The sequence below is a fragment of the Hibiscus syriacus genome, unplaced genomic scaffold, assembly GCF_006381635.1.
Source record: "Hibiscus syriacus cultivar Baekdansim isolate YM2019G1 unplaced genomic scaffold, ASM638163v2 tig00110988_pilon, whole genome shotgun sequence".
In the NCBI taxonomy this organism is placed as follows: Eukaryota; Viridiplantae; Streptophyta; class Magnoliopsida; order Malvales; family Malvaceae; genus Hibiscus; species Hibiscus syriacus.
In genome coordinates this window covers 1,712,233-1,727,546 of record NW_024062942.1, presented here as the reverse complement: position 1 = coordinate 1,727,546, position 15,314 = coordinate 1,712,233, and the positions used below count along the sequence as shown (strand labels likewise).

General features: G+C 31.4%; 1 protein-coding gene and 1 long non-coding RNA gene across 2 annotated transcripts; both read left to right on the top strand.

Moving 5' to 3' along the window:
- Window positions 1–6,498: 6,498 nt before the first annotated feature.
- LOC120148946 (transcription factor KUA1-like) lies at window positions 6,499–7,425 on the top strand. The gene is made up of 3 exons (XM_039161907.1): window positions 6,499–6,796; window positions 6,868–7,076; window positions 7,167–7,425. The coding sequence occupies exons 1-3, from the start codon at window positions 6,532–6,534 to the stop codon at window positions 7,422–7,424; spliced, it is 732 nt and encodes a 243-aa protein (XP_039017838.1). The 5' UTR covers window positions 6,499–6,531; the 3' UTR covers window position 7,425.
- Window positions 7,426–11,299: 3,874 nt separating this feature from the next.
- On the top strand, window positions 11,300–11,634 carry LOC120148947. The gene is made up of 3 exons (XR_005518412.1): window positions 11,300–11,319; window positions 11,402–11,548; window positions 11,617–11,634. It is a non-coding gene; the product is annotated as an uncharacterized LOC120148947 (long non-coding RNA).
- Window positions 11,635–15,314: the final 3,680 nt, after the last annotated feature.

Sequence of the window (15,314 nt, the reverse complement as noted above, 5' to 3'; positions counted from 1 at the left end):
TCCATCAGTAAATTAACTGTAATAACAATGGTTTAAGAACACATGGTGTGTCAACAGAATCCTTGCCTCCTCACCACCACTGATTGGCTTAGGTCCTCTCTAGTCTTCGTGCATCTCGTTTTATCTTTCTTTCTTGATACCGGTTCGTGTGTGCTGCATATAAATATTCGATCTTAGGCCGTGAAATCAAAATTAAATTATTATCCCAATTGAATCTTCTTTTATGTAATAAGACTCGATAACAAACAGTTTCTTAACGCGGGTTGGTAAGATTAAAGAAAAACTCGTTTACTCACGGAAGGACCAAACTAACAGAGAAATAGGGTTTGAATTGAAAGATCCAAAAACCATTCACCAAATGAAAAAACAATTTAAAAATCAAAATGTCCAACATATCCTCCCATTCCAAGCATGCTGTATTGGGCCTGGAATTTGGATTGATTTTTTTAAGAATAAGGTTGAGTTGGATTTAGGTTTAGATTGATTTTTTTTATTCCGACTCAATAATTATTCTTTATATAATTATAATCATAATAATTTTTTATTATATATATGTGTGTGTGTGTGAGTGTAGGTTAGGATTCTTATCCCAAAGATCGAATCAAAATTAAATGAGATGAAACTTCTCTAAATCTAAATTGAGTGATAACTATGTAAAGTATAATATTTAAATATGGTCGAGTGTCCATCCTTAAGTGAGGATATTATTTTTTTGAGTCACTAACTAATAAAAGTTATAAAATAGCTCATAAATTATAGTTACAAACTAGTCATTTGATTATTCATATAGTCTAAAATTATTATTTTCTATTAAAAAATTGATAGTTGTCTAAGTTGGACATTAAATAGCTAATTAGGATATGATAAAATTTGATCTCATGCTCGTTTGAGATTCTCGGATAAGATTTTAACATATCTCAGTTAGCATATTAAGGTTCATCATAGAGAGTTGTTAATTTTTTAACAGAAAAGGACGAGTTCAAAATATATGAATAACTTGATGTCATTTTGTAACTTTTAATAGCCGGGAGACTCAATAAATTAGTGATTTATAGTTAGATGATTATTTTATAATTTTTAATAATTAGATGACTCAATAAAGTAACGTCTTATAGTTAAAGAATCATTTGTATACTTTAGCCTTAAAATGTAACACCCAACCCGTATTCGAGCCGAATACGAGTCTGAGATGTCTCATTGACTTTTCAAAACCTTTTTCTTACAAAATATCAAAAATATTTGAACTCATTTTAGGAAAATACCACAATATTCTATTAAATTGTGTTTCGTATAAAATTTCCAATCAAAAACGTATTTATGAACAGTAAAATACGTATAAACAGTACCGTATGAACAGTACCTGCTATAGTACCCGAATGTTAAAATTTTCCAGATTCAAAGAGGGGAACCGATTCCCCTGCTACAGGGAACCGATACCCTGCTACGGTACTGCTACAGTAACTTTCGTAAAATACGTATAAATTCATAAAATTTAAAATGTCCATCTCTATACATTTACCATTTACATATATATATATATATACATTTAAAACATTATAAAATTCAATCATATGATTTTACAAAACCGATTAAAACATATCGGATTTAAACCTTTATTTACATGCCAACCACTATCATTGTTACAAAAGACATACTATACATTTATTTTCTGATCTGATCTTTGGAAAGGAGAAATTGACCTGTCTCGCATAACTTTTACCAATCTTCCTCTTCTCGGAACCTACGCGTGAAACAATCACACGCTAAGTCGTTGACTTAGTGAGGCATATTAAACATAAACTATAACCATATATCATTTCATATAAACAAAAGGTATACATATGCAAATACTATCATTCATATAAAAACATATATCATTAACATGCCTTTCAATACTCATATTATTGTTACTAATTCCTTGTGATCATATAAGCATGTGTTGAACATTTCTATACATATCATAGAACACATATATTTCACAAAGAAACACACATAGCATCCTATAATCCATGCAATACCTTTCATATCACCACAAGCATATGCATCTTATATATTGTATTTATTAGTGTCTCTTTATTAGCCCATGGTACACTGGTGAGAACTGAAGTTATGTGAGTACACTGAGGTTGTGCACAAATGCTGTCACCACAGCTCGTATAAATTGCACCGAAGTGCCACATAGAAATTATCCCGAAGGACCGCGTAGAAATGCACCGAAGTGCCACGTAGAATTGCACCGTAGTGCCATATAAGATTGTCCATAAGGACCACATATAAATTTCTTAAGAATCATATACATATACCAAGGATCAAGTAAGTGTCTCAAAAGACCTCATACATGCTCCAAAGAATACATATACGTCCCGAAGGACCACATAGAATTTATCCCAAAGGACTGCGTAGACCCTCTACTCTTGGCATGCCAACTATACCTCTAGATCTCATGACACATAACATGGGCATTATTCTTTATATCATTTCATATATTCACATAAACACATAATTCACTTACACGTAAAACATTTCCATATGATTCACATTCACATGTGCATATAATCACGTAGTTTACTTTCATGTCACTTTTCATATGATTTCATAATCATATGTCACTTAGCTTATAACACTTCTCTTGTGTTCATATGACATGTAAATTATTTTCATCTCATGTTATCATATGCTTCAAATACATCACATATATCAAATTCATATAATCAAGCATACATACATTTTCATGTCATTTATTTCATTCTCTATATCCTTATCACATAGCTTATTTTATTTCTCATGTTCTTATGTAAGCACATATATGTATATCACACAACACATAGAACAACATGTTAAACATATTACATACACATAGAATTATGTAACTCATGTCACATACAATAACATTTTAAGAGTTACTTCTTACCATAGTAACTCTGTCACTAGCTCATCGCAAGCCAATGTTCGTTTTATAAGTACAAATTAAATTGCACTCACCTTAGCCTTTCTTTGATTCGATCCTAATTCTTTGATTGTTCTGAAACAAGATTACGTTCTATATCTACATAGTAATACATTGATACATATCAGTATACTAATTGATATACTCTAATCTATCACTTATCAGACTGAAAAGAAAGTTTTACTTCTATTTCCCATTGAAGTGCATCAGTACATTGCACAATGTATCGATGCATCCTTTAACAGGTGCATCGATGCACTACCCATGCATCGGTACATGATTTACATTCGATGTTTTCATTTTAAGGGGGTGTATCGATGCATCCTTTAACATGTGCATCGATGCACTACCCATGCATCGGTACATGATTTACATTCGATGTTTTCATTTTAAGGGGGTGTATCGATGCACTAATTACATTCTAATATGATAAGACCAGAAGAAGTTTTCTCATAAGGCGTGAGCACGGCTTATTCATTTTGAGCTTTCGCAGAAGAGGTCTTTAGTTAAGGCGTGGGCACGGCTTATTCATTTTGAGTTATTGCATCCGAAAATCATCAACACTTCACCCAATTTTTCATGTATACAATTCTTATTATGCTACTAAATTCATCTATAACAACTTTAACCAAATTCCTATCATTCCAACACCTTATAATCTTCCATATTTCAATATGATTCTTAGAATTAATAATCATACCCAATTTTTCATGTTATCCAAACTTAATTCTAAGACTTATAACTTCTTATTCACACCTATGACAAATAAACTTCAATCTCAAAGTTGATTTATTAACTCTTTTTCAGAAATTCACTTTGAAACCCATTTTCTTTAATCTTTCATAACTTCTGTATCTTTTGATTTTAAGACAACTTAAGTTTTCCTTAAGCTTAGTTATCATCTAATGATCAAAACCCAACCTTAAATTTAACAAATAATTAACTAACAAAGAAACTCACCTTGGCTTGGGACTTCACGTTGGGGAAGGGAAGAAGATGAAGAAGAAGTGGAGAGTTTCTAGATAACTCTTCCCCCACCCCCATATAATTCATTCTTATCAAGGGAAAAATATATTTTCTTGTCAAATGACCCTTTTACCCTCTAATTTCTTTGATAATTATTAACAACTTTAAGAAAATATCTCCACATAAATAATTAAACTATTCAATTATTCTACTTTTATCCCAAAATTCTAAAATTTTATAATTTAGTCACTAACCCGTAGTTTGGGATGTTACATAAAATATTATATTTGTCACTTTAATGAAACTAAGTATAATGTTATCTAGTTTAATGTACCGATGAAATTTTAAAAATAGATTATTATATCATCATATCAATTGGAATCAATAATAAAATAGAATGTTGTTTTTAGAGATTTTAGGTCGAATAATTTTTTTTGTAAGGTGTGTGTGTGCAATGTCAATTAGTTAAGAAAATTCTAAAAGACCTTACCTAGTAATCACCTTAGATTATTAAAAAAATAGAGTATTATATCTGGGAATGAGTCTTCCATGCTCGATGAGAATCACTAACGATAAACACCATTAAATTTAATTTATAAAAAAATAAAATTCTAAAGTACTCAACGCTTAATTATAAATTAGTTAAAAAATTAAAGGTAAATTATTTAAAATAAAGAGTAAACTATACTAGTGACCACTTAACTATTGCCCCTTTCATTTTGATCACCATTTTTGGAAATTTATCAATTAGGTCAGTCAACTATTCAAATGTATTCATTTAAACCACTTGTCATTAATATTTAATGGAGAAGTTGATGTGATAGTTAAAATATTTGGTATAATTACACATTTGGTCATTGTTACTTATATATTATATCAATTTGGTCCTAATTTAATAAATTAAAATAAATTTAACACTCAAATCAAATGGTGTCATGTGTCAGTGGTGCCAAGTGTCACCATCCAATTAAATGATTAAATGTATTTTAATTTACTTTTAATTAAATATATTTTTATCACCAATCAACACCCACTAAAGGAAAGAAAATTTTTGGCGCTTAAATGATACTAAGGGGAATTGAACATGGAATTCCTCTGTTAAAAAAGTAAGGCTCAAACATTGAGCCAAAGTATTTAATTGATTCAAATCTGACTACATATATTATTTATAATGTATATTAGAGTAAACTTAAATTCTTAATATTTTATAAATCTTAACTTAAATTCACATATTAAATTAATTTTACATCTTAACATTAAAAATATATTTAATTTTGATATTAACTTATTAAATATGTTTTATTTTTGTATTAACCTAAAAATATATTTTATTCTTATTTTAACTTAAAAATATATTTTAGTCTTTATCTTAACTTAAAAAATATATTTTATTCTTATCTTAATTTATTACATAAATTAAAATAAATTATACCAAATATTAAATTAAAAATAAATTTAATCATCCAATCAGATGGTGACACATGTCATTACATTTGGCACCGGTGACACATGAGATCATTTGATTTAAGGGTTAAGTTTATTTTAATTTATTTAAATTACGACTGAATTGATAAAATATATAAGTAACAGTGACCAAATGTGTAATTATACTAAATATTTTAACTGCCACATCAGCTTCTTCGTTAAATGTTAATGATAAATGGCTTAATAGAATGCATTTAAATAGTCGAGTGATCTGATTGACAAAATTTCAAAAATGGTGATCAAAATGAAAATGGGCAATATTTAGGTGGTCACTGGTATAATTCATCCTTTATTTTAAATAATTTACTTTTAATTTTTAACTAATTTATAATTATAAGTCGAGCACTTTAGAATTCTAAATTTTTATAAATTAAATTATTAATGCTCCTTGCTAATGGTGTTCATCGATATTCGTAGAGAGTTATATAATTTTTCACTCACGGCAAAACCATAGCTTTTTGAGAATGGACACATGTTTATTCTTAAATTTAGATTTTTTTATTAGTTACATATTTTACTGATAATTTTCGCTTGAAATTTTATTTATGTTCACTCTATTAAAAAATTGGGTAAATTGCACGTTTAATCTAAACTATCAGATTTGATCCTTTTTAGTACCTAAACTTTGATTTTTTTCAAAATCATACCTAAAGTTTAATTTTTGTTTCATTTTAGTACCCACCGTTAAAAACTTTAGTTTCTTTCGTTTAGTACTCTCGTTCAAAATTTAACAAATTTTGAAAAAATGTAAGTTTAGGTGTACTAAAATAGACCAAAATTGATAGTTTAGGTACTAAATACGTAATTTACCCTAAGAATTTTTATATCATAACATGTGTTCATTCAAAAAATATATTTTTGGATCCTCCACTAATTATATTATATCAAATTAAAATGGTTAAATCTTAAGCTTCAACATAATAGGAGGATCGAAAACAAAGTTAGACCCTCTATATTTCACATTTGTCTTCTTTTTAGGGATTAATGGATTATAGGCCGTTTACTTCTCCCTTTCTTGATTTAACAGTTAACACTCGTTTCGCTTATATTTATTTTCCTGCTCCCATTTCACTTGAAACCGAAGTAAAGGGTCCAATCAGATTCAGGGATCATAGAAAGAACAGAAAAGAAGGATGTCTCGTAGCTGTTCTGAGAATGGAAACGACGGCCACAACTCGGGAACATGCGGAAAGGTCGCCGGCGGCAGTAAAAGCATCATGTTATTCGGTGTTCGAGTGACAGAAGGGTCGTTCAGAAAAAGTGTTAGCATGAACAATCTTTCCCAGTTTGACAATGAGGAGCAGCAGCCTCCGGATTATTCCAATGCCGTCGATGCCGACGGCTATGCTTCCGACGACGTAGTTCACGCATCTGGAAGAAGCCGCCAACGCAAGAGAGGTATAGTTTTATTACAACACATCTTTTTGACTGGTTTTGTCTTTCGCTGTTAAATTTAATTATATATATAGGTGTTCCATGGACGGAGGAGGAGCATAGATTGTTCTTAGTGGGGTTGAAGAAAGTAGGTAAAGGAGATTGGAGAGGGATTTCCCGACACTTCGTGAAGACACGTACGCCGACGCAGGTGGCAAGCCATGCTCAGAAGCACTTTCTCCGGCAAAATAACCAGAATCGGAGACGCCGTAGATCCAGTCTCTTTGATATAACAACTCATTCAGTACGAATAAATATACATTTTCTCTTTCTTTGATCTAATTATTACTATCTCTAATTACATTCTGTTTTTCTTTTGTGCTGGAAATTGTAGTTTATGAATAAGACCGTATCGGAAGAAGATGAAATAATCGGCCAAGAAAAGGTTTCGTTGCCGCCGCTGCCAGTGAGTCAAACGCTGAAAATGGCTGATCTTAATTTAAACCACAAAACCCAAGATGACCCTTTACTAACGCTGAAACTTTCAACGCCGTCCGACGATAAAGAGGAAGCAGCGGCAGGAGTTCATTCGTCTACTTTTCAGGCCATGTCGAGTGGTGATATCAATGGCGGCATCATCAGCGTCGCTTGAAAAAACTAAAATAATATAGAATAAATTATGTACCTATTTTCGTGATTCCGTTTTTATTATTATTATTTTTAAAATCATTATTAAAGTTACATTCTTTCAACCGATTTATTTATTTTTAATAGTAAACTATTAAAATGCAACTTTAAGAATGACTTGAAAAAAATAACTGAATGATTAAAATGATATCGTAGGAATAGATGTTTGACTAAATACGTAATTTTCTAAAAAATATTATAACATACAATTAAATAATCTAAAACTGTATAAAGGGTGGGAGAAGATTTGATGTATGATTGCATTATTAATTGTAGATTAAGAAGATATTTTGAGATTATTAGGTGAAATTTGGTTGTATTGTATGGTATTTGTGCAGGCGATTAATTAGAGGAGATGGTGGGTCTGTAATCTAAAGCAAGTGGGATGTCCTTGTCTTTGATTTTGTGGGTGGTGCTCTTAGAAATGGATGGTCACAAGTCACCGGCTACACTTTTTAACCTTTCTATCTTCATTGTTTTCGTTTTTTAGTGGTTTATATTTGATGCGATTTTATTTTAGGTGAATTACATAAATCACTAATCAATTTATCTTTCTTATTTTACTCATTAAATTTTAAAAAAATTTAAACTTACTTATTGATCATTAAATTGATTTAATTTTAAGTGAATTACATAAATCACTAATCAACTTATCTTTCTTATTTTACTCATTAAATTTTAAAAAATTTAAACTTACTTATTGATCTTTGAAAATTGATTTTTACCACTCTTATCATTAAATAATTAATGACGTTATGACATGTCAACTTACATTAAAACGACATTATTTTGAATCTTTAATAAAATTAAACCTAGATCTAAACATTGTTGTTTTGATTCATTATAATTTTTTCACATTCCCATTCATTATTTATTTCTTCATTTCTTTTCACTTTGTTTTCTTCCATTTTCTCTCTTTAGTTTGAGCATCTATTTTCTCTTATCTTTTTATCCCATTCTCTTCTCGATTTAAATTGATTCAGATTTCGATTATTCACGTTAATTTATTCCAAAATACCACGTAATTTTTAATTTATATTTAAATCGAAGGGGATGCATTCTCGTTTAACAGGTTTGTCTCAGGAAAGGCGGGCTAATATACGGCTAATAGACGGCGTTATCAGATACATTAAAAGATATTTAATAAATTCGGTTTAGCGCTACCGGAAATGTTGAGTAATAATAATGTAGTAGGTCTAAATCATGAAGAAATATTAAAAAATTTGGCAACTACAAACTTAACTTGTCTGTTTATGTCGATACTTTATAAAAATGTATCGATCCACATCAATATAACAAGTAAAAATATGACAAAACCGGTCTTGAAAAGACAAAACCTATAAAGTGCTACCAGATATATTGAAAGTGTCGATACTTTAATATAAGTATCGCACTTTGTGAATTTAAAAGAGAAATATTTTTAGCGCCTATAAAGTGTCGATACTTTATAACAATGTATCGATCCACAATGATATAACATGTAAAAATATAACAAAATCAGTCTCTAAAGGACAAAACCGGTATAGAGCGACTGAATATATTGAAAGTGTCGATACTTTAATATAAGTATCAACACTTTGTGAATTTAAAAGAGAATCAGTTTTAGCGCCTATAAAGTGTCGATACTTCATAACAATATATTGATCCACAACGATATAACATGTAAAAATATGACAAAATCGGTCTCTAAAGGACAAAACCGGTATAGAGCGACCGAATATATTGAAAGTGTCGATACTTTAATATAAGTATCGACACTTTGTGAATTTAAAAGAGAATCAGTTTTAGCGCCTATAAAGTGTCGATACTTTATAAAAATGTATTGATCCATAACGATATAACAGGTAAAAATATGACAAAACCGGTCTCGAAATGACAAAACCGGTAAAGAGGCACCGAATATATTGAAAGTGTCGATACTTTAATAAGTACGCGTAATAAATTATTGATACTTTCAAAGAAATAGGTAATTATACTATCGAAAGTATCGACACCTGACATAAAAGTATCGACACTTTGGTAGTTGTATCGATTAAATATAAATAATATATTTGGTGAAAATATGAAGGGCATAGTTAAATATCTTCTTAAAAATAGATAGAATGGACGAGTTTTTGAAGTCGAAGCGTAATTGTTACTGTATTTCAGAAGGCGTTTCTAAAGCGAAGTTTGTTTGTTTGTTGCTGCAGTCGAATCGAAAAGTATGTTGTCGAAAACCTAGTTTTTTATTATTACAGTAATCGAAAATAGAGTTTTTATGTGTTGTTTAGGGTTTTGGAGTAAAGAAGCATTTGGGACCGATTACAGGTAGAAAGTGATATTCTAGGTAAAATATAAATATCGATACTTTTATTAAATATTATAGGTAGAAAATGATATTATAGGTTGTATAAATGTGCCGATACTTGGAGTATTGAGTGTTCCCATTCGTTTGAAGGAAATAGGGATTAGGGTTTTTGGGTTTAGTTTGGGGATTTCAAATCGAAGCCAAGAATGATCTGGGACCGATTATATAATATTATAGGAAGAAAATAAATATGAATACCTGTTTATAATATTATAGGTAGAAAATGATATTGTAGGTTGTATAAATGTGTCGACACTTGTTGTAGTGGCCATTCAAATTCTTTTGAAGGAAACCGTTTTACTACAAGAACAATTATCGATTTTTGTATATTGAATAAAGTGTATGTAACCAGTATTTGATTTGATTTGCGTAAACTGATATATGAAGGAAAAATAAAGTCAAAGGATATTGGAATTGTTGGTGGTGAAGATCACGTTGAAATTGAGGCCGAGATTCGAAAGCAACCAAATGGTGGATATATGTACTTCTAGTAAATATCAATGTCTTTTTGTTATTATTGTTGAAAAGGTAATTGGATTAAAGTATTTAAGAACTTTAAATTGATTACAAATTTTAAATGTTGACAGTATGACCGAATGCCAAAAGATGAAGGAAGGTGGCGAACACATCGGTTTGGTATGTAAATTGAAATTGATATTGAGTATTATTTAGCGTTAATATATTGATTAAGAAACGTTTATGCTTAATATTAGGTGAGAAATAATGTGTTGGAGAAATGGAATTCGATGAGTGATACTGATAAGGAACCTTACATCGCACAGTCAAAGATGGATAGTGAAGAATACAAAGAATGGAGGAAAGCACATGAAAAGAAGGTATTCATTAAACTTGTAAATACGTTGATACAAAATATATAAGAACTATAACATTATATATTATTAAAAAATGTAGGAAGTGTCGACAAGGTGCAACATTAAAAGGGTGAATTCATTAATTAAACACCTTAAGGAGAAGGGTCGGTTGAATGTGCTGGGAGTAATGGGGTTTGAATCATTGGTATGAGTAAGGGATCGACCTATTCGGAGGGAATTGTGTCGATCCTTGATGTAGCAATTTGATGTCGAACAATGTATTGCTAAATATAATGATTTTTCATTTTCTCTGGGGATCCCATGTGCTGCAACCGTCTTGGGGGTAGGAAATAAAGGCAAAAGTATTGTAGAAGTCTCTAAGAGTAAGAACTGGAAAGCACTTGCCTCCAAATATGGTTTGAAGCAGAAGATGACATATGCTGAACTAGAAGAGGAAATCAAAAGTGGATCTTAGGGGGGGTGAGCTAAAGACCCGAGTTCTATTGTACCTTATCGGGATCTTTATTTGTCCAATGGGTGATACGTCAACGAACAAGGACTATATGAAGCTCATTTGCGATGAAGACTTGAAAGGTGAATTCAATTTGGCTGAATATATCCATTCGAGATTGATTGAATCAATAATCACCTTTAAAAAGGGAAGCCAAAGATACCTCAAAGGGTGCATAGCAATCTTAGAGGTAAATGAGTTGAAGAACATTTTTATATATAAAATGATAGTATAATTATTATATAAAATTATAAATTTTATTATAAATGCAGGTTGCACTGTTCGATTTTTGGTCGGGCTGTGAGGCAGTGCCGACTTATGAAAGAACTGGAGTGGAACGCATCCGTGCATGGAGGAAAGAAGAGGTGGTTAGAGTGATGGCGAAGTTAAAGTTGGATAGACCGATGAAGCAAGAAAGAGTAATAAATGTAATTAAACAATATTAAGAATATAATCAATGTCTTAATATTACAATTTAATTTTGAAGGTTATTGGCAAGGAGGTAGAGGAGGCAGAGGAGAAGAAAGAAGAGATATTTGTATTGGGGGATGATGGTGAGGGGGATGACGGTGTGGGAAAACAGAGTAAATTTGATATTTTGATGTCTGAATTGGCTGATATCAAAAAAATCTGATTTGATATCATGCAAAGACAATCAAGAGTCGAAGAGAAACTTGAGAGAGTCGAAGAGACACTTGAGAGGCATAAGGGGGAAGTGGAAGGAAAAATAGATGGAGTGGTGAAAGAAGTTGAGGTGTTGAGGGGTGAACTTAAGATTGTGACGGGTAAAAAATTGATGGAGTGGTGAAATAGCTTGTGGAATTGAGGAGTGAACTTACGGGGGTGAAGGGGGGTGGTTGATGAATACTTGGATGAAGGGAAAAAATTGAAGGGTGAAATAAAAGAGATGAAGAGCTATGTAGAGCAAAAATACGATGAACTGAATAATATGAAGAATAAAAGATAGAGGAAGAAGAAAAGAGGGATGAAGAAGAAAAGATGGAGGAAATGAGGTGGAAGGATGTCGATGTGATATATACACCGGAGAGTGTTATAGATGCAGATTTGGATTCGGAATATCCTGCACCCCAGAAGAAGAAGAAGAAGGTAAGTTGAATAAAAGAAACCTTAATTTGATCTTTATCATGTTGTTGTGACAAAAATTTGTATGCAAAATTTTAGGTTGAAAAAGCGGATATTCCAAGCGGAATTGATGACCTCGAAGCTTCAATTTGTGATTATTTATGGAATAGTGGGTTAGAATCGAGGTAAGTGAAATATATTGCTTTGTGAGTGATATTTAAATATTTCATGACAAAGATATTAATCCTAATGATTCATACATATATTCTGTAATCTCAATGGGAAATCAATTCGCTAGTGTATCCGACGTTGCAACGTTGAAGCCTACGAAATGGGTTGGCGGTGTGGTAAGTAGAAAGTACAAAAGTTAAAACCTATTGAATATGTTTTGATTGTGTAATTAATTTTTGTTAGGTTATTGATTTGCTCGACTGGACAGTGTGCTACGATTCGAAAAAGTCACTCCGGGGGATTGGCTACCTTCCATACCACTTAGCGGTGAGTTAAATTAATAAATGTTGAAAAATAGTGTTATAGACGGTAAATTAATAATGATTGTCGCGTAATTGCAGTAACAAGCGTTGGATGCCAACAACAAAGTAAGAGTTGAGGATATTGCTTTCTTTTGGGGTCCCATATTGGGTACCTATGTGAAATTCACCGACTGTGAGAAGGTAAGACACCATATGAATTGTAAATGATGTTTTCGGATATAGAATGTTGAATTTTGTCAAATTGGGTGTGAAATTTGTTGCAGATCATGATCACAATAAACTACCATAATTCACATTGGCATATGTTGGTGTTGGATATGGTAGATCGTGTTGCAATAATATATATGATAGTTTGTTTACATTGAAGCAGCTAAACAGAGAGTGAATAATGCTAATAGATTGGTATGTATGAATCATTAGGATTAATATCTTTGTTATTCTTTTTATTTACAAAATCTACATAATGTATTGACACTTTTGAAATTGGTGTCGATACTTTTTGTCCAGAATGAATGCCAAAAATGGTGAACGCATAAAGTGTCGATACATTTATAAAAAGTATCGATCCCAAAAACATTGAAACCCATAATTATAATGTAATAGGTAAATTTACAATGTAACTGGTATAACTATACCGGTTTTATGAGAGAATAGGTCTACATAATGTATCGACACTTCTGGAATTTGTGTCGATACTGTTTGTCCAGAAGGAATGCCCAAAAGGGTGCACCCATAAAGTGTCGATACATTTTTTAAAAGTGTCGATCCCAAAGATATCGAAACCCATTACTATAATGTAATAGGTAATTTTGTAATGTAACCAGTATAAATATACCGATTTTATGTGAGAATAGGTCTACATAATGTATCGACACATTTGAAATTGGTGTCGATACTTTTTGTCCATAATGAATTCCCAAAATGGTGAACACCTAAAGTGTCGATACATTTTTAAAAAGTGACGATCCCAGAGACATTGAAACCCATAATTATAATGTAATAGGTAATTTTGTAATGTAACCGGTATAAATATATCGATTTTATGTGAGAATAGGTCTACATAATGTATCGACACTTTTTAATTTTGTGTCGATACATTTTGTCCAGAATGAATGCAAAAAAAATGGTGCAAGCATAAAGTGTCGATACATTTATAAAAAAGTATCGATTCCAGAAACTTCGAAACTGATGATTATAATGTAATAGGTAATTTTTCAATATAACCGGTAAAAATATACCGGTTTTATGCGAGAATAGGTCTAGAAAATGTATTGACACTTTTGGAATTTGTGTCGATACTTTTTGTCCAGAAGGAATGCCAAAATGGTGCACCCATTAAGTATCGATACATTTTTAAAAAGTGTCGATCCCAAAAATATCGAAACCGATAATTAAAATGTAATAGGTAAATTTCCAATATAATAGGCATAAATATACCGGTTTTATGAGAAAATAAGTCAACATAAAGTATCGACAATTGTTAAATTTGTGTTGATACCATTTTAAAATTCGCGTGTTTTCCCCCTTCATTATTTATAGATTATAATCAATACAAACTCCAAATCGAAAAACCCCAAACCTAAAGGCAAAAGAAAACTCTTAATCTCTGACGAATACCAACGTTCTCATAACAGTGACGATAAGATATTCAGGTAAATTTATCGATATTTTATGGGTTTGATTGATTTATAGATTGAAGTTTTTTTTCCTGAATGTGTTTGTGTTCCAATGTAACAGCATCCACACCCAAAATGGCTCCAAATGTCAGCGTCAGAAGCGTGGTCTTTCTCAAAGCTCTTCTCAACCACAACCTCATTCTCAAACAATCGCTTTTTCTGAGGAAATTAGGTCGTTCGAAACTCTGAACTTTAGATCCAATACGGAGAAATAAAGATGGCAGATGAGTTTTAAAGTAAGGAAAATTCATCCCGAACGTGTCATTGACCTGGGTTTCTTGTTCGATGATAAATATGCATTTAGTTTTAAATCCACATTTACATCTTGGCGTTGGCTTGAATTCCTTAGTGTAGAACCAAAATATTACCCCAACCTAGTTAAAGTATTCTATAACAATGCTTCCTTATAGCACGAGCCTAATAAGACTAATATAATAGGAATTAATACCCATGTCATGGGGAAGGATATATATATATCTCCGGATACTATTGCGGAGGGTCTAGGTGTCGAGAATAAAGGGGATTCAGATGAAAATGATTTAGATACTACAATACAATAGGTTGCTAGAAATAGCCCAATTCACCTAGATGTAGAGTCGAGAGTGTTTCATAAAATGCTAACTTGGTATATCCGGCCTACTGGGGGAAAACATTCAACACTTCGAGACAGCGATTTTTGGTGGATAGCAAAGTATAAATCCAAAACGGCTCCAAACATTGCTAAACTGATATTTAATACAATTGTATATATGGTCACAAAGGGAGCAACAATTTCAACTTCACTACTATATGGATGTGTCATCACACATCTGTTGAATAAGAAAGAAGTTGATTTTTCGCATGACGCCCCTGTTCGATTAACCCGCAAGATTGACATGTTATTTATTTAAAAAACGGGATATGATTTTGTTGAAAAAGTCAGTTGGAAGCGT